At 43.6% G+C, this 19785-nt stretch overlaps 1 protein-coding gene across 1 annotated transcript in view; it reads left to right on the plus strand.

Annotated features, from left to right (window-relative positions):
* Nucleotides 1-19785, plus strand: part of KIF26B (kinesin family member 26B) — a 271683-nt gene that overhangs the window by 247307 nt on the left and 4591 nt on the right. Inside the window, exon 12 of the mRNA XM_033144389.1 lies at nucleotides 653-4070. Within this exon, the coding sequence (XP_033000280.1) occupies nucleotides 653-4070 (3418 nt within the window). The remainder of the gene's footprint in view (nucleotides 1-652; nucleotides 4071-19785) is intronic.

Here is a 19785-nt window from a genome sequence, read left to right on the forward strand (position 1 = left end):
AAATGGGAATAATATTGACAAAACTCACAACGAAGGAATAAAGGAGAACCTTCTGTAACATGTTTGAAATAAATTGGTTTTCATTTCACTTTAGAACTTGTTTCTACTCTCTGTGATTCTGCTAAAGCCCAGTGTGCATGGACAGAGGAGCCGTGAGTGAGGATGGAAGGCAACTTGCACCTGTGGTCCAGAGTCACTGCAGCTTCCCAGTAAGGAGAAGGGCAAGGCCCTGGGGAGGTCAGTGCTGTGCAGATGTACCTGCAGAGACAATCTGCCCCTCCTGTTGGTGCATCCACACTGTGCCCAGCTCCCCACTGCCTCACCCCTCTCCTTCCCAGTAAGCAAGTCCTCTCCCCACCAACTTCTCCTATATGAACAAATAGAGCAATATGACAGCAGCTTAAATCCAAAAACATGGAGCTGGTTGAAATGCTAAAGCATTTCTGTGCAGCAACCTGCCACGTGGACTTGGCAGTTTTATCCCTGATGGCAGAAGCCACCAGCTTCACGTAGCACTTTACTGCATGTTGAATGAGGCAATCTCCATGCCCCAGTGGCCTTTGCAGTATGACTGCTTATAAGAGAGCATGGGGTGTGGATTGAAGGGGGTTCTTTGAAATGCTAACCTTTCATCTTTCTTCCTACTCAACAGTACACGTCAAGCTCTTCTGGAGGAGAAAGTTCTTGTGAAGAAGGGAGGATGCGGAGGCCAACCCAGCTGAGGCCCTTCCATTCTCGGAACGTTGTTGATCCAGACTTCCCCATTCTTCACTTGTCAAGTGACCCAGATTATTCTTCTAGCAGCGAACAGTCATGCGACACCGTCATTTACGTTGGCCCCAACGGCACAGCCCTTTCGGACAAGGAACTGACGGACAACGAAGGTCCCCCGGATTTTGTCCCCATAGTTCCTGCCCTTCAGAAGACCAAAACTGAAAGCAAGCTGGAAGACATGAGCGAGACAGCCCCCAGCACTTCTGAGAGAGACTGCTTGAAGTGCAATACATTTGCGGAACTCCAGGAGAGGTTAGACTGCATTGACGGCAGTGAGGAGACTGACATGTTTCCTTTTGAAGAACTGCCTGTTCAGTTCAGCTCCGACCAAGTAACTAAGTGCCCTGTGTCAGGCCAAGCAGCAGAGCTCACTAGTACATCAGACCCGGGCAGGGAAGAAGGCCTGGCAGGCTGCCAAGAACCTGATAAAGATTTCAAGGAAAACCTGAATGCAACAGCCAACAAAATTCAGGGAAGCCATTCCCCTGTTCACACCGGGGTGCTTAATGAGGCACCCACCCCTCCATCCCCTAGGAGTGTTACGGGCAGTCCGAGTAGCCACATGAACTGTTCCCAGCAATCCCACGGCACAGATCTGCAGAGCAGCCGAGAAAGCCTTAACACCTGCGGCTTTGTAGAAAGCAAGCCTCGGCCCATGGGTTCCCCGCGGCTTGGCATTGCAAGCCTTTCCAAGACATCAGAGTACAAGCCCCCCACTTCTCCTTCTCAGAGGTGCAAGGTTTACACCCAGAAAGGAGTAATGCCCAACCCTGCACCACCACCGTCATCTTTAAGCAAGGACTCTGGGATGGTGTCCAGTGAGTCTCTGATGCAGCCAGAGATCCGCACGCCTCCCATTGGCATGAGCCCACAGCTCATGAAAAAGTCAGTGTCTTCCAGCAGTGCTGATTATGGGGAGCCCATTGACAATGAAGAGCAGCAGGAGCAGCAGCAAGAGCCACCTCTTTCTCCTGAGTCAAAGAAGGAGATTTTGAGCACCACCATGGTCACGGTGCAGCAGCCCTTAGAGCTGAATGGAGAAGATGAGCTGGTATTCACCTTGGTTGAAGAACTGACCATTAGTGGGGTTCTGGAGAACGGACGTCCAACAAGTATAATCAGCTTTAACAGTGATTGTTCTGTGCAAGCTCTGGCCTCCGGGTCTAGGCCGGTTAGCATTATCAGCAGCATCAGTGAAGATCTTGAATGCTATGCTAGTACAGCTCCTGTGTCTGAGGTCAATATCACCCAGTTTATGCCTCTTCCAAAAATGGGACTGGATCACAAAGCTGAAGAGGCTGAAAGCAGACGTTCCTCTATCAGCTCGTGGTTGAGTGAAATGAGCACCGGAAGTGATGGCGAACAGTCATGCCACAGCTTCATAGCCCAAGCATGCTATGGGCATGGGGAAGCACTGGCAGATGCGCCCATTGCTGAACTGGCAAGAGGCGTACAGAACAGCAGTGTGGTTTGTATAAATGACAAGCAAAAGCCAGTCACCGAGGAAATATTTGTACTGCCAGAGGTTACCGACGAAAGTATTACTAAAATGTCACCTATCAAAGGTTGTAAAATATCAGCCCTGGGAAAGACTATGGTCACAATATCAAACACCACAAGCCTAAGCAGTTGTGAAGGTTTCATTCCAATGAAGACCAACATTACTGTGTATCCATGTATTGCTGTTAATCCCTTTAAGGCACAAGAGCCGCCTGAGACCATATCTGCAGTGTCGTCACCAGCAAAAGTTCCCCAACCTCAAGAGTTGAAGGAATCCAGTGTAAGAAAAGAGATAAAATTTGATGATCCTTGGCTAAAGAGGGAAGACAGTGTGAAAAAAGAAAGCTGTGGCCCCAAGGCTGAAGCCATCACTCAACAAAATAAGAAGCAGAAGTCAGCAGACAGGTTTAGCAGCAGTAGCGGAGAGACTTCTAGCTCCCCAGGAACGGAAAACCTGAAGAGGGTTGTAGATGGATGTGAAATGGGACTTCCCAGTTCCACAGCCCACAGCCCAGCACACACTACAGAGAGCTTTAAAAATGGCAGCCTCACGAGAGGCGTTCAGAAGGCCAGCAAGCTGGAGGAATTGGATGCTGTTTCTTATCATTACATAGAGGAGAACAGTGCCATTAGCTGTTCTGTTGGGTCCCAGACTTCCAGAGCTAGCCTGGAAAGAAGGATTGCATCCCCCAAACACTGTGTTCTCACACGTCCCAAAGGAACTCCGCCATTGCCTCCCGTGAGGAAATCTAGCCTGGATCAGAAAAATAGGGCCAGCCCTCAGCACAGCACTTGCAGTAGCAGCACCAGCAGCCCTTTGAACCAACCAGCACCTTTCCTGGCTAGTTTTCCTGATGAGCTGAATGGGAAACAAAAGGGTTCCAATATGGAGAGTGGTAACAATAGCAGCAGTAAATTGTTTAGTGCCAAACTTGAACAACTGGCCAGCAGAACCAATTCCTTGGGAAGGACCAGTGGGAGCCATTATGAGTGCCTGTCTTTGGAAAGGGCAGGGAGTCTGTCCTCTGTCAGCTCTAAGATGGGTCCTGGGAAAGACACCACAATGCCCAGAGCTGGGAGAAGTTTCAACCGCAGTGCAATGTCATCACCCACAAACTCAGGTCTTTCTCAGTCTGCAGGGGCCTCGCCAAAGGCCAGTCAATCAAAGATCTCTGCAGTGAGCAAGCTCCTCTTGGCAAGTCCTAAGGCTCGAAGCCTGGCTGCTTCAACCACCAAAACACTTAGCTTCTCTACCAAGTCCCTCCCTCAGTCTGTGGGGCAGAGTTCAGGCTTGCCTCCGAATGGAAAGAATATGTCCTGGTCTACTCAGTCTCTCAGCAGGAACAGGGGCTCTGGGCTCTCCTCAAAACTGCCCCTCAGAGCCGTCAATGGGAGGATCTCAGAACTTCTGCAAGGAAGCACAGGCACCAGAGGGCTGCAGTTGCGTAGGAACTCGGACACAGATGATCGCAGCACCGTCCATGGAGAAGAGAAGCCAACTGTTCACCTGCTGCCTTCACCTTACAGCAAGATCACTCCACCTCGAAAGCCTCACCGCTGTAGCAGTGGCCACGGAAGTGACAACAGCAGTGTCCTGAGTGGGGAGCTGCCACCTGCCATGGGGAAAACAGCCTTGTTCTACCACAGTGGAGGAAGCAGCGGGTATGAAAGCATGATGAGAGACAGTGAAGCAACAGGAAGTGCTTCCTCGGCACAAGACTCTATGAGCGAGAACAGCAGCTCCCTCAGTGGGAGGTGCCGAAGTCTCAAAAATCCAAAGAAGCGTTCGAATACAGGTATGTCCTTGTACATTGAGAAATAGCACCGAGACCTGCTAAGTAGGTTTCAGAGTTACTTACCATATTGGGGGAATGCTAAAAACTTTTCCATTGGAAATTAAAGCATTGGGCAGAGGGAATTGGGCAGAAGAGGATGAACGGTCCTGGGAGACCAAGACATGTGCCCAAATTGTGAACTAGAATAATATGTGACACTGTAGAACATCTTTACCGCTTGCATGGCATGGAAGTTCAGTTGGGGAAATTTAACAGAAAATTTCTGTGCTTTTTGTTAGGTGAGCAAATATGTGACTATGCCAGTTCTTCTGTTAAACCAACCTTCTCCAACCTGGTGCTACCCTCTAGATGCCTTGGTCTCCAGTTTCCATCAGCCCCAGTCAGCATAGCCAATGGTCAGGGATGATGGGAACTGCAATCCAAAACAACTGGTGGGCACCAACTTGGGTTGCCTATCTTCAGACTTCTTCTTCTTCTTCTTCTTCTTCTTCTTCTTCTTCTTCTTCTTCTTCTTCTTCTTCTTCTTCTCTGGAAGGGCATTTTTCAGGGTCCATTCTTCATGTGTCTAGACTTTGTGTCACTTGTTCAGATCGAAATTACTGTTCTGTACCCAAAGCAAAGACTCAAATCATTTTGAACTAGAGCATGAGAATGTTAATCTTTCAAGACTACCATCACGAATAATTCTCAAAAGACATAACTATTTCCAATTTCCATCACTAGCCTACCTTAGGGTTTTGTTTTGTTTTTGTCGTCTCTGCCTTATATTCAGCAACCCAGCCCAGTGCCCTTTTTAGAATGGAGTTCTTCGTGTTTGTTCTTACCAATGAATGTTTTAATGAGAAAAGCAGGTTTAGTAGAGGCTATTTCCTTACCTACTGTCTTATTTGTTTTATTTATCACATGTTTATCCTCTTCCTTAGGGGATAAACAACTTAGGACAGTATGTGGGAGATGAGCCATTTTATCTTCATAACAACCCAAAACTTCCATGGCAGGAATTCAACCTATGGCTCTAGTCCCAAGTCATAGAAACCCCTCTGTAGTATAATGGAAAAAGTCCAACTCTCTGTGCATTATACCATACTAACTCTTCCAATAGTATTGACTACAAAGATCTGGGGTGGGGTTATGTGACATTCTAGATGTTGCTGGGAGCCCAGCCATGGGAAGATATGCTACACGTCCCTGTTCAATGGGCAGCATGAAACTCAACTTTGCTCTTTCCCTTCCCTCTGATCTCAATTGGCTACACACTCTTCTCAGCTATTTGTGGGTTTTGCTAGTGATCCAGCCCCACCTTTCAGCATTCCCCATGGATGGATTGACAAGAAATGAAGTAGATGTTCCACTAGAAGGGCTGCATAGGTGGAAAGGCCATCCAGTCTTTTTCCTCTGGACCACTGATCCAACAAGGCAAAAGAGAGATCACATTTCAGCAGTGGACTATTGGTCAATTTCTTGTAAACCACCTAGATTCTTATAAGGAATGCTGGACTAGAAGGGCCTCAGGCTGATCCAGCAATTACTCCTTAGTTTGTAATTACAGGTCCAGAATACGTATTTATAATGCTCAGGTGCATTATGAATCAAACATCATTTGCCATAGACATTCTGCTGCCACTCTGAGTGTACAATAATATCCCTCAAATGTGCCAGCTGAGACCCATTCATTAATCAGTGAAGCAAAAGTGGATCACACAAGACAGAAGCCACCCCACCCATCACCCCTTGCTCCCAGTGTGCTGACAATCCTAGAATACAAAGCTAGCACCCATACTAATGACCAAAGTATAGCAGGCTGAGTAGCAAGGAGAATTTTAACCTACATCAGATAGAGCTGATTTTTGCCTGACCTTGTGGAATGGCTTCATAGGTGAGGGGATATATAATTGCCATTTCTAGCTCACTTTATCATCATCATGGTAGGCTTTAATTTCCTATAATTGCAAATGAACTCTATTGGTCATGGCTGGTCTAAAAGGTATGTGGCCTATCCAAAAAGGATTTGTTTACTGTCGCCAAGTTGGTAGAGTCATGTTTGTTCTGAGCATGTTCTCAAATCCTTCCTCAAGAAAGGAAAGGGACTTGCTCTATTACAAGACTGGCACACTCTGGTTACATATTTGATCCTTGGCACACTTTAGTTACGTTTCTCCTGTTATGGTACAGGATCCACCTCTTTTTCAGAAGAAAGAGACTGAATAAGCACCTGTCAGGGATGGTTTAGATCTAGAAAATCCTGGCATAATGCTGGGGGTTTGGACAGCTTGACCCTTGCGCTCCCTTCCAACACTCAGACACTCTTGATGGCTTGCCCTGTTACCCTGATAGAGCTTGAATCCATTGACCTTCAGCACAAAGTGTGCAGCTCATCTTTACTAAACTGTGCAAAGCAGGGAATGTGTAATGGAAGAGGGAAGGGTTAAAGATTAATTTTGAGCTTGGATGCATCTATTTTTTATCAGACCACCATTTTTAATGAATTGTACCCATTTCTAATTAAGTCTGGAAGTAACAGGTCATATTTAAACACCTTGTCATTCCTTTAAAAAAAAAGAAAAAAAAAGACAGTCGATGCAAATATCTTTTTTCCCTCATTAAACATTTGTCAATAAATAAAGCCTACCACTTTTCATAGCATGTTTTCTCATTGAATTCCCCTCCCCCCAGCAATAAAGTCATAATTCTGTATTGGATGGAAGCACAATATTTTACATGTCAGTAGATTTATGAGGACATAAACATAAGATTATGACTGCAGCAGTGGGCCAGGATCAAACTGGAGTGGAATGGGGAAATCTGTTGGCATTAATTTATGTACAAGAATAGTCTTGCTTCAGTTTCGCCCCCTCTTAAAGGCAGATCTGCTTCCCTTAATCCATGTATAAAAGATTGCCATTGCGATTTAAATATACATATCTATCTCAAAGAACCCAAGGCGTTTCCTATTATTTTAAACTATGTTGTCAAGAGCACTGGACCCTTCCTGATTTGCTGTCATGGATACACACTGCTATAATGGATATGGTGCTGTAGATATGCTCATTTCAGGTCAGGTGACCTTGTCTGGTTTATTTATGATTATTATTAACGGAAATGCTAGCTGTCAGGCGTGATCAACATGAATCAACAGAAAACCCCTTTTAGAGAGGCCACAAAGACTTTTAAGAAAATCGCCAGCAGTCTTGTGAGGTTTCACGATTGCTTTTGAAGTTTTCACACGCTGAAGAGACAGATTCCTCTCTTCTCCTTGCCTCCTGGAGATTGAGATCTTGTTTTCTTTTGGTTTTCCTTAAGTGCATTACAGTACTTCTATATACTTAAGTAACGGTTTTTAGAACCTGAGCATCAAAGGGTACATAACAGGTTTTGAAAGACAAGAGCAATTTACCTTTCAGTTTTAGTCCTGCTTAAATTTCAGGTTCTAAGTTTCATAAGCACAGGAAACTGCTTGCAGCTACCTGATCATTACATAGCCTAAACAAACACATAGTGTTTAATCATACATACAGGCAAATACAAACACATCCTCCTGTTAGTCACCAACTTCCACCTACCATAACTATGTGTTGACTTTTCTTAGTGCTTTATTAACATTGGTTCTAAACCTTCCATTATTTGCTGCTGAACCCTGGTATTAGCCACTCACTGTGCTGGAAGAATGAATGGACAATTCATGGCAGGTTCAGGATTCAGATGCAGTAAATAACATTTAACCCTTGTTTTAATTTTGTATGGGCTTCAGACTTGTTTGGCATCTAATTCCTCCTCCTGTGCAAAGCTCTACTCTTCATTGATCTCCACAGGACTTCCATCTGCATAAACATTATTAGGACTGGGCTGAAAGGAAAGTAAGAGTGAAGCTCACAGTTAGATTTCAGCTGTTCCTGGTTGTTTGGCCTTGGACTCTGTTAACGGGACCACACATATCCTAATGCCATTGCCATTTTAGAGCAGCCTAGTGCCTTTATATAATTGTCTTTTTGTGACAGATCTTTCCTCCTCCACTACCTCCTAGCATCTGTGCAGCTATTTATTCTCTGGTTTCCTCCTCCCTCCTGTTAACCTCTGCCCTCTAAGAGTGAATAGGCACCATGGTCACTTTTTGTTCAAATAAGAAGGTGTGATTAAATAGCAACAAGATAGCTTAACCAAGGAGGCAAGACAAACACATATATTAGGCTGGTCACAAACCGTTCATTGGAAACAGTTACACTTCTCCTGACTTAAAAGTGTGAGCCCTTGTAAAGAAGCCTCAGTATGGCCTATGCAACAATGCTGGCTTCTGCAAGCTATAAGGTTGTTTGTCTCACTAGCCTTCACCAACCTGGTGCCCTCCAGATACTTTGGATTATAACCCATCAGCCCCAGTCAGTGCTGGCTGAGGCTGATGGGAGTTGTAGTAAAAAAAAAATGTGGAAGGCACCAGCTTGACAAAGGTTGGTGTACACCAGGTTTAACATAGCAGATAGTGGGAAAGGCAATGAATGTACTAATTGTGGACACGGCCCAGTTGAGGACATTCATGTCCCATTGATTTCAATTGGAGTCTGTTGTTGTTGTTGTTGTTGTTGTTGTTGTTGTTGTTGTTAATTGAGTTTATATACTGCCCTATACCCAGAGGTCTCAGGGTGGTTCACAGAATAAAATCAAAATATAAAACCACAAAATACATAATCAAAATAAAAAGAACCACCCAATAGCCCCCCCCAATAGGTTGTACATGCTTCTCTCCCTCACCCTCTGTCCTTGAAAACAATACAGAACTCAAAAGGTCTTTACTTTGGCTAGATGATGATTTGCCATTTTGAAATTAGGGATGCTATGCTGAAGGATAATAATAATAATAATAATAATAATAATAATAATAATAATATCTGGCTGGGCTTCCCCAGCCACTATGGGTGGCTTCCAACAAAATATTAAAATACAGTAATCCATCAAACATTAAATGCTTCCATAAACAGGGCTGCCTTCAGATGTCTTCTAAAACTCTGGTAGTTGTTGTTCTCTTTGACATCTGGTGGGAGGGTGTTCCACAGGGCGGGTGCCACCACCGAGAAGGCCCTCTGGCTGGTTCCCTGTAACTTGGCTTCTCGCAGTGAGGGAACTGCCAGAAGGCCCTCGGCGCTGGACCTCAGTTTCTGGGTAGAACAATGGGGGTGGAGACGCTCCTTCAGGTATATTGGACCGAGGCCATTTAGGGCTTTAAAGGTCAGACCAACACTTTGAATTGTGCTCGGAAACGTACTGGGAGCAAATGTAGGTCTTTCAAGACCGGTGTTATGTGGTCTCAGCAGCCGCTCCCAGTCACCAGTCTATCTGCCGCATTCTGGATTAGTTGTAGTTTCCAGGTCACCTTCAAAAGTAGCCCCACATAGAGCGCATTGCAGTAGTCCAAGCAAGAGATAACCAGAGCATGTACCACTCTGGCAAGACAGTCAGAGCGGGCAGATAGGGTCTCAGTCTGCATACCAGATGGAGCTGGTAAACAGCTGCCCTGGACACAGAATTGACCTGCGCCTCCATGGACAGCTGAGAGTCCAAAATGACTCCCAGGCTGCGCACCTGCTCACAGTTACCCCATTCAGGACCATTGAGTCCTCCACACCTGTCCACCTCCTGTCCCCCAAAAACAGTACTTCTGTCTTGTCAGGATTCAACCTCAATCTGTTTGCCTTCATCCATCCTCCAACTGCCTCCAGACACTCACACAGGACCTTCACCGCCTTCACTGGTTCTGATTTGAAAGAGAGGTAGAGCTGGGTATCATCTGCATATTGATGAACACCCAGCCCCAACCCCCTGGTGATCTCTCCCAGCGGCTGCATATAGATGTTGAAAAGCATGGGGGAGAGGACAGAACCCTGAGGCACCCCACAAGTGAGAACCCAGGGGTCTGAACACTCATCCCCCACCACCACTTTCTGAACATGGCCCAGAAGGAAGGAGTGGAACCACTGTATAACAGTGTCCCCAGCTCCCAGCCCCTCTAGATGGTCCAGAAGGATGTTATAGTTGATGGTATCAAAAGCCGCTGAGAGATCCAGCAGAAGTGGAAACAGCTCTCACCTTTGTCCCTAGCCCGCCAGAGATCATTGACCAGTGACAACCAAGGCAGTTTCAGTCCCATGATGAGGTCTGAATCCCGACTGGAAGGGATCCAAATGGTCTGTTTCTTCCAGGTGTGCCTGGAGTTGTTCAGCAACCACTCGCTCAATCACCTTGCCCAAGAATGGAAGATTTGAGACTGGGCGATAGTTGGCCATATTGGCCGCATCTAAAGATGGTTTTTTAAAGAAGCGGTTTGATAAGTGCCTCTTTCAGTGGGTCTGGGAAGGCTCCCTCACAGAGAGAAGCATTTATCACCCCACGAAGCCCATCGCCCAGCCCTTCCTGGCTAGCTTTTATAAGCAAGGATCAAGGAGACAGGTGGTTGGTTTCACTTGTCCAAGCAGCCTGTCCACATCCTCAGAGGTAACAGATTGGAATTGATCCCACGCAACATGACTAGACAGGACTCTAGCACTCTCCCGCTCCACCCCTGCTCCCATGGTGGAGTCTACCTCTTTCCAAATCTGAGCGACTTTATCTACAAAAAACTTTGCAAAATCATTGCAGGAGATCATGTGGCCCGTACTGGGCCTGGTGGTGCAGGTGGTTCCGCTAAATTGCAAACCACCTGAAAGAGTCCTGCTGCTGTTTTCCGCAGATGCAATAGAGGCGGTGAAGAAGGTGTTCTTCGCCATCGCTATCACCACTTGGTAGGCTCGACGTTGAGCTCTAACCCGTGTCCAGTCAGCTATAGAATGAGTTATCCGCCACCGGTGCTCCAGCCATCTCAGCAATTGTTTCATTGCCCTCAGATCCATGGAAAACCATGGGGCTTTCCGGGCTCCACGCAATCGGAGAGGGCGCTTCAGAGCCAAACAGTCAATAGCCTTGGTTAACTCCACATTCCAGCGGGCCACCAGGGAATCGGCTGAAAGGCCATCAACATGATAATCCATTGCTATCACTTTTCTGGAAACTAGGTCTATGCCAGAATCATGCTTTTTCTGATAATGAGGTCAGTCTGTGGTCTAGATATCATGGCTTATTTTTATTTTATTTGAGGCATATGCCACTTTCTACCACAATTTTTTTTAAGGTGACTTCTAATAATAACCACATTCATACAAATGTAATTCATAACCAATTGAAAATCGATAACAACACACTGAGAGTGATCATCCACAGTCAGATTATTCCACCATGGTGGGGCTAAGGGGCACTTAGGTGTCTGAGGGTCTGATTCCCTCACTTCAGAACTGTTTCTGCTGCTGCCAAGGTGAAACACCATCTGTTTTTTTTTTATGACATGATAGCTAAATATGTTAAGATCATGTGCTGTTAGGTCATTGGTAGTTTGGTGATTGTATTAAATATCGTGTTCATTTTTAAATCGTAGCCAACCCATGAGATTTTCATGAGAATGAGCTATTACAATTCTCTTCCAGAGGTGAATTTGACTCTCTTGCAATGCAATTCTGTTCATCGCTCTTCAAAAGTTCAGTGTGACTAAGACCTGGAGAGTGTGCATAGGATTGTAGCCTTAGTCTGAATATCCATTTTTTCCCCCCAGGTGCAGTGCTATGAGCTCATGAATCTTCGGAGGCTAAAGAATATAAAAAGGCCACAGAAGGCAAACCTATGATTAGATTTACATTATACAACAGGCTCTCAGACATACACTTAAGCTCTCAAACAATCTTCACAGATGCATTGGCTTTTTCATACATGCTATTTATCGGCTTCCAGTTCTTGTCCCCCTGTGGCGTTTCTAATCCATAGCAAGCCCTCGAGCACAGGCTGGGTATCATTTGCAACAGGATGAGGTTTTCTAAGGAAGATCTTCCTTAGGCAACTCCCTTCCCGGCAACTTTATTTGGTTTGTATAGAACAGGCTCATGTCCATTTTTATGTATAGTTAGCTAGATCAAAGGGTTCTTGGGTCTGCCTGAAACTATGACTAATTATTGACTGTAATACTGGTTCAAGGGAGAATCCATTTCCCTTCATTAGGAGCATGTGGCTGCATAGGTTTGAAAATTGCCTGTGCGCACTTTCATCTTTCAGGCTTTTGCTTTTCAGTAAAGCAGCAAGCTCGGAGCTGAAAATGTGCAAAGGTACACACGACAGAGCTCAATACAGCAGAATCAGCATGGCTTGGGTATTTCTTTTTCTTTTTCTTTTTTTAAAGAATGGGACTTCGTGGTCAATCTTTTAGAGAGCAGCTTGTTACCGATGGACAAAGGGCCCCAATGTAATTTGCTCCTGGCTGCCTGCCTGCTGGCAAGGGCTGGGCTAGAGCACTTGGAAGGGAGATCAAGCACAGGGATATCGGAGCATATAATAGCTTATATGGTTGGCTGCTTTGGGAGAGAAAATCTAGCTATTGGTTCCTGAGATTTGGTTAGTAGGGCTTAACATGGCCTCAGCTGATCTTGCATGTCACATAGCAGCAAAGACCACATTCTTAGAAAGAGAGACCTGTTCAATTCATTGTGGCTCGTAGAAAGCAGAAGAGGGCTCAGGAAATGAAATTAAACCAGACAAGTGGAACCTGCAACTAAGTGTTGGAGTGTATCTGCCCTCCTAAAAGGAAGGCTTCTGTACAGAATTCTGGCCAGCCATTTCCTCCAAGCAAGGCATTTCAGGCTCCTCCTTCCTCTCCCTCTTTCTTTTCCAACTATTGCTCCACATTCTGGAGCTCCTTAGTGCATGCTCAGTCTTCATTGACAATGCCAGCTCCTCCCAAAGAGCTGGCCTATCTATGTGGTGCCAAAAGGGGAGTGTGTTGGGTGTGGCTGAAATGCCAGATGTTTGTTACCACAGCTGGAGAGAGTCCTGTTACACTCATGTACACACAGGCATCTGGTTGGTTACTGTGAGAATAGGATGCTGGACTGGATGGGCCACTGACTCCTTCGGGTAGTGATAAAACGGGATATCAAATCCAAACTCCTCTTCTTCTTCTTCTTCATCCAGGAATCTGTTCTTATGTTCTTAAAGAATCCTAAACCCTCCCAGTCATCTTGGCACATCCCTAAAAGAAAAATCAGAAGAAAAATTACAGACATTTTTGCTTTGCAATAGGTTAGACCAGCTGACTCACTAGGTCCCTTCCAATTTTACTCTTCTTTTTTATTGATATTTTTATTATAGATTTTACAGATACTACAAACTAAAACACAAAGTCTCAAATTACAAATACAAGCCAAACGCAAATACAAGACTTAGAAGAATTTTACTCTTCTATGAGTGTCTAAACCTCTCCCTCCCCTTTGCCTTCTGTTGTTTTCAGTAGAAATAGGATGGAGGTACATTGAGACCAAAAATGTGCAGAAGAACACCACCCTTGGTTCTGCCTTACCAATAGGGATGGGCAAATAGGTTGATTTTTGTTTCTCCCTGTATCTAATTTTTCCAGTCATAGTTCTGCACATTTCTACATCAGTGTTGTTGTTGTTTTTTAATTTTTTTAAAAAAGTCTGAAAATTCATCAGCGTTTTGCTGCTAATTTCTCTTACTATGCACATTTTTATATGCAGTTTTGCCAAATACGCAAGCAAAACATAATGGATCTTGTATATCCCTTTCACTAATATGTGTACTATAGTATATGCATTTTTGTACAAATTAGTGGGTAACTGCTTTGAAAAATTCATATCAGTGCTAATTTCAAAGCATAGCTGTGTTTTGGTTCACATACTGTTTCAGAAAGTGTACTGTAGAATTGGTAAGTTAGGCTTTAAATGCAACCTGAAATGATTTCTCCCCCACCCTTGCCTGCCAGTGAGAGCCCAGCAGACAGCACCTTTATAATCTCTCCCCTTCCCCCTTCCCACACTTCAGAGATTGTAGCTTTAGGTTTTTAAAACCATTTTTGTACTTATATTGTACCTCTGTTGTGACTACAATTCTGGTAGTGCTCATCACTTACATTCACTATTGGAATAAGTGCTAAGCAACAGTTCCTAATATTTAATAATGCAAGTGTAGGGCCCATGGTGCTCATCTGTTGCCTGAGAGTGTTGAGTGTTTTAGGACAATGTCAGATCCGAGTGACTTTTCTTTTTCACTTTGCTCTACATAGGAACCTTTATTATTCCTTCCACATTAAAATGTTTTATGAATGGTGTAGCTTTTTTAAATATTGCAATTCATACTGTGTTTCCTCGCCAAGGCAATTGCTGAATGTCATAAGAGAAAAAGACTAAAAATGCCAATAGTTAGATTAAGTGTTAGTCTTCACCTCCACCTTGGCTTTAAGCTCTTCTAATTAACGGTGTCATTTGTAAGAACAGAGGATTCAAATTCAGAAATGGATATTTGAAAATAAGTTGTAATATCAATCTGGGTTTATTTGAGAATGAATGTAGGGGGAGGTATTGCATCTTCTGAGAAAGCTGGAATCTATCAATATCAGGGTCACTGGAAGCAACAAAATAATTTCTAAAATAGTTATGCATAGAATGTGGAGATAGTTAAACTAACAAATGTGTTTTGTTGCTGTTGTCTTTAAGTGTTTTGCCATCCACCCCAAATTGAAAAGATCCATTCCACCCAAACTTTAATAATAATAATAATAATAATAATAATTAATACCCCACCCATCTGGCTGGGTTTTCCCAGACACTCTGGGCGGCTTACAACAAAAGATTAAAAATACATTAAGAATCAGTCATTAAAAAGTTCCCTAAACAGGGCTGCCTTCAGTTTCATCTGTTCTTCTTGATAATGGGTTACTACAAGCAGACTAAGAAGTGTCATATTTGAGTCTCCACCACCCCCCTGACTGCAATGCTTGCACAACACTGTGATCTGGATTGCATGACAGGTGCAGCTGAAACACAGACTATTCAGCCTTGCAATGAGGTGTGGAAAGGGGAAGGAAGGCAGGGTTGGACCAAGAGGTCTTTTGATTCCTTCCAATTTCACCTCCCTGCTTTGTGCATTTTAATATTGGAATATCAAATACACACATACTTACGCGGATGTAAATATAAAATCGAAATGAAAAACTCAAAGCAGTTCCACACATTGCACAGGAAAAACTTTCTCCCACAACATTCTCTGAACAGAAACTGTGAAACATTTCGTTCTAATGGCAAAAAAAAAAAAAAATGCCGTAAGAAAACATGCTGTCAAAAAATGAAGAAACAAACAAGCGGATCATTTCTTTTTGCATACAAAAGTGCCAGAATTCACCCCCCCTCCACCGTTTCAGATGAGCTGCAAGGCAACAGAGATTGAAGTGTGGCTACACACACTAAATTCTTGTGTTGGGTTGCAGTTGCAGTGTTTGGTTCAAGAGAAACTTAGACACATTTCAAAGCAGCATCTCACATACTTGCTTTGATGATGGCAACAGTGGTGGCAATTCATACATAAAAGTTATTTCTTAATCTTATTGGTGATGTTCACAGTAGCAAAAGGGGCTACTGTGTGTGTGTTTGGTGACCCTTTTAAACACTTAATTGCTGACTGGAAAGCAGAGATGGTGAAATGGGCCCCAATCACAATTTTTTTTTTGTTCATTAAAAACAACAGCATTGATTTTCCCAGGTCACAGCCAGGCCATTTCATGCAGCAAATCTGTGTTGAAAGGGATCCGAGTAATCATTTTTTACACGCTTGACTACCACGTGCTGGCACTGAGCTTTCGACCGCATGAATATAGGAATGATTTAATAGAGGAAGTAGCAGTGGGCTATTGTGCATGTTGAAGGCTCTGTGGAACATGCATGATTGAGTTGGACACCATTAGACTACTTGTAAATAAAACCTGCTAACTTGGCTGGCTAGGAATTCGCTTACAGGAACACAATTGCCACTAGCTTGTCTGGACCCTACCCCTTCTCTTTCGGGAAAGCTGGGAAAGGGACTGAGCTAATTCATTTTTTTAAGGCATGCCTTGGACAATAACCAGCTCAGAATCATCTCCATACACAATAGCATTAGACAACTGGCATAGCAACAGTGTGTTGAAATCCAGCCCCAGTGAAGATAAGCATGGGGGTGAGGAGGCATGTTGCTATTCAATGGCTGGCTAGAGATGTGTGACTGTTGGACACTGTCTGCTATGACCTACATCTTCTCTGGGACTTCTCCCAAATTACTTGTCAGTCTGCCATGCTCAATGAGGGACTGCCTCCTGACATTGCACCAGTAGTGCTCATTTACAGACACTAAATGATCTGCCTCAAAACTAATGATGCTAGACCAGGGAACACAGGGCGGTTGTGGGAGAGGTTGTGGGTTATGGCAGAAAGCATTGCTTGGTACTGTACAATTAAACAACTGATAAAATAATAGCAGATAAAAATGTGGGGGGTTTTTAATGGAGATTTTACTCAGTTTCCCCCATGTGAAATGATGTTTAGTGCTGCCTCCCTAGTTTCAAATAATGCATTTATGTCACACTGAATACATGAACAATAAAAGAATTGTCCACATTATTGGTTAGTCTAGGAGGAAATAGTCATGCTGTATTGTAAAAAGTTTTATTTCATAAGATACTCCAGCCGTCCCCAACAGGGATGCTACTATCCTGCTTGCAGATGCAAACCTGGAGTTCATTGGAGTCTGAGAACAGAATAGAGAGCAAGTAAAAAATAACAGAAAATAGTCAACATATACAAATACCTTTCACACTCTTATATCTATCTGATCATAGCCTTTTATCCTCTTACTTTGTCTCCATCCCACTTTGGGTGTCTCTTTCCAATTGGCTCCCCAGATCTTTGCTGTTTGGTGATAAACTCACACCCAATTACTTGTCTTGCTGTTCCATTCTGATCAACAAATCTGGACCCCTAACACAGTACACTGTGTCCCACCCTTAGATTCCTCATTTAGATATTTGCCACACTGTTCTTACAAAAAACAAAACAAACCACCCTTCCGTGCATCAACTTTCTATTTAAAACTCTTGCCCAAGCATGTTCCTATATGCCCTGGTTTGCTCCTCATGTTGTAAATTCCTGTCTGCTTTTAGCTATCATATGCTGTTTGTCTCATGATTCCATGACTCCGTATCTTGAGTCCCCTTGATTAATTAGAAAATGATATGCTATCCATATAAATATATGTATGGGAATATGGCCATGTTATTCTAATCTTACACTTTTCACCTACAAGGACTTCAGCTATCAGCCATATGTTACCAAGCTCAAATCAAGGTCAGCACTCAGACATTCTTATTCATGTAGCAGGGCTTTAAATGCTGTACCATAACCTGCTGCAATATGATTCTGACTCTTTCAGGGTAGAATCAAATTACCCCACTTCCCCTTTATGAGGGAATGTTTGGAACCAATTCATGACTGTGGTTGTTGGCAGTTACCTTCGCCCATAGAAAAAGGCATCAGGATGGGTCATAAGGTAGAAATGCTAGAAAACGGAATCAAAGATGGATACGAGTGTTTTTTTTTAATGAGACACATAAGAAGAGCCTGCTGGATCACGCCAATGGCCCATCTATTTCAGCATCCTGTTCAGATGCCTATGGGAATCATACAAGCAGAACTTGGGTGCAACAGCACTCTCCCCTCTTGTCATTCCTAGCAACTGAAATTCAAAGGCACGCTGCCTCTAGCAGTGGCTTGGAGCCATTGATAGTCCTGTTCACCATTAATATGCCTAATACTTTTTAAAAGAAGTACTTCCTTTTGTGTGTCCTTAGTAGTTCAGTGTTGGATGAATCCATGTATTATGAGAAAGGGAGTCAAGTCAACTCAAGTTTATTAATTTAATATGAGAAAGGGAGAAAAAACTTCTACAGTGGTACGTCTGGTTACGAACCTGAAACCGTTCTTAACCTGAGGTACCACTTTAGCTAATAGGGCCTCCCGCTGCCACCACACGATTTCAGTTCTCATTCTGAGGTAAAGTTCTTAACCCAAGGTACTACTTCCAGGTTAGCAGAGTCTGTAACCTGAAGTGTTTGTAACCCAAGGTGCTTGTAACCCGAGGCACCACTGTATCTGCTTTCAACTTACCATGCACAATCTTATACAATGTGGTTGCATCTCCAACCCCTTACTTGCCTTTTTATTGTAACTTTTTTATTGTGGTCACGTAATTTGCACCCTATAGCTGAGCCATAGCTGTGGCATTACCCCTGTGGTGTAACTGAATATTATCACATGTTGTCCATTGTTGTTTTAAAGTTTCCCAGGTTTCTTGTCTTGCTAGACTTTTCACAATCAATGCATCTGAACCTAAAAAAAAATATTACTTGATCCTCGGGTACAGGTGCAATGCATGCTGTTCTTAACAGCATGATAAAATGAAATTATCCTTCAGAGATTGGCAGTTGATTCAGTTAGACTGTATAAAGAGGGATTCACTGATTTTCAGTTCGCAAAAGAAATAGATATATAAGAGCAAGTTTTGCTAGGAAGCGCATATGTGTATGGATAGACAGACAGATGGACAATAACCTTGCCAAAACTCCCATTGCTCTCTGCTTGCTGTAGAGCAGATGTCCACTGTGTGTTTTATATAGATATAGAAGTATATTTGGTTCATGCTCAGCAGCATAGAGTACAGTATGTGCGTTTACTGTTTGAACCAGCTAAGTCTCTCCTTTCTGTGGTAACATGAAACCTTGGTAGCACTCACAATAAAACACTACTGTATAGATGTATTTTTCTTACACAACCCATCTCAAGAGAAATCAGATAAACCACAGAGATTAAATAGAGGGACTCTGGGACAGCAGGAATTCCTCTTAAGTCACCCTATACCTTCTGTATCCAGACTAATAACCAGCTCATTAATCAATGCCTATTTAAAATATATTGAGTTTCAAATCACCTTCTCTGCAAGTAAGAGAGAATTGTTTCTCTGCTTGTTGTTCTACAGGTAGGAGAGAAATGCTTCTTCTCATTTCCCCTCACACTGTTGTTCATTGTTTACAGCAACATGAATGAGCAGTTGCAAATGTAGTTCAAAATGTGAGGATCCAAATGACACAAACACAGGATTCTGGTCAGTCAAGCTCACAGAGGCAAAATACTGGATCTTTAGCAGGAGGTGAAATATGAATCTGCTTCCAGAATAGGAGATAATAGAAATGGGTGGATCTTGTGTGAGGAGAAGTCGGTTGGACCTGTCCCCCTCCATCAGGCTTAGCTAGCCATCTTCCTATTCTTCCCTTCCTGAGAAAATCCTTCATGCTAGCAGTTCCTGAGTGTATTGGACAAAATGATCAATAGGAAAAACAAAAGTCCCCTGATACAAGCAGAAACATTTAAAAAGCAGTAGCAAAGTGAATTCTGGCATTACCTGCAGGTGGGATCATGTAGAGATTCGTATGGTGGACAATATTGTGAAAGGGTGTTGTCCTCTTGTTTGGTAAATGCAGTGAAAAATGCTACTTTTTTTTTTAAGAACAACCTGTCAAAAGATTATAGTTCTCTTTCTGCTAGTGGTTTATGACTGTAAGTCAATCTGAGATGCCACAAGAGTGGTTCTAGTGCACCATGAGTGGTGCTAGGTTAAACATGTTTAGGTCTGTATGGGTTTATCAAAGCATTGAGTGTGGAGGGAGAGATGGGGTCTGCATCTGCTGGGCTTGCTTCCCTTTCGGCTCTGCCCACCCATGATTGGCTCAAGACATTTTGCCACCTGAGGCACTTCCCCACCTCCCTTCTGTCCCATT

Source organism: Lacerta agilis, chromosome 3 (assembly GCF_009819535.1).
Source record: "Lacerta agilis isolate rLacAgi1 chromosome 3, rLacAgi1.pri, whole genome shotgun sequence".
Taxonomy (NCBI): Eukaryota; Metazoa; Chordata; class Lepidosauria; order Squamata; family Lacertidae; genus Lacerta; species Lacerta agilis.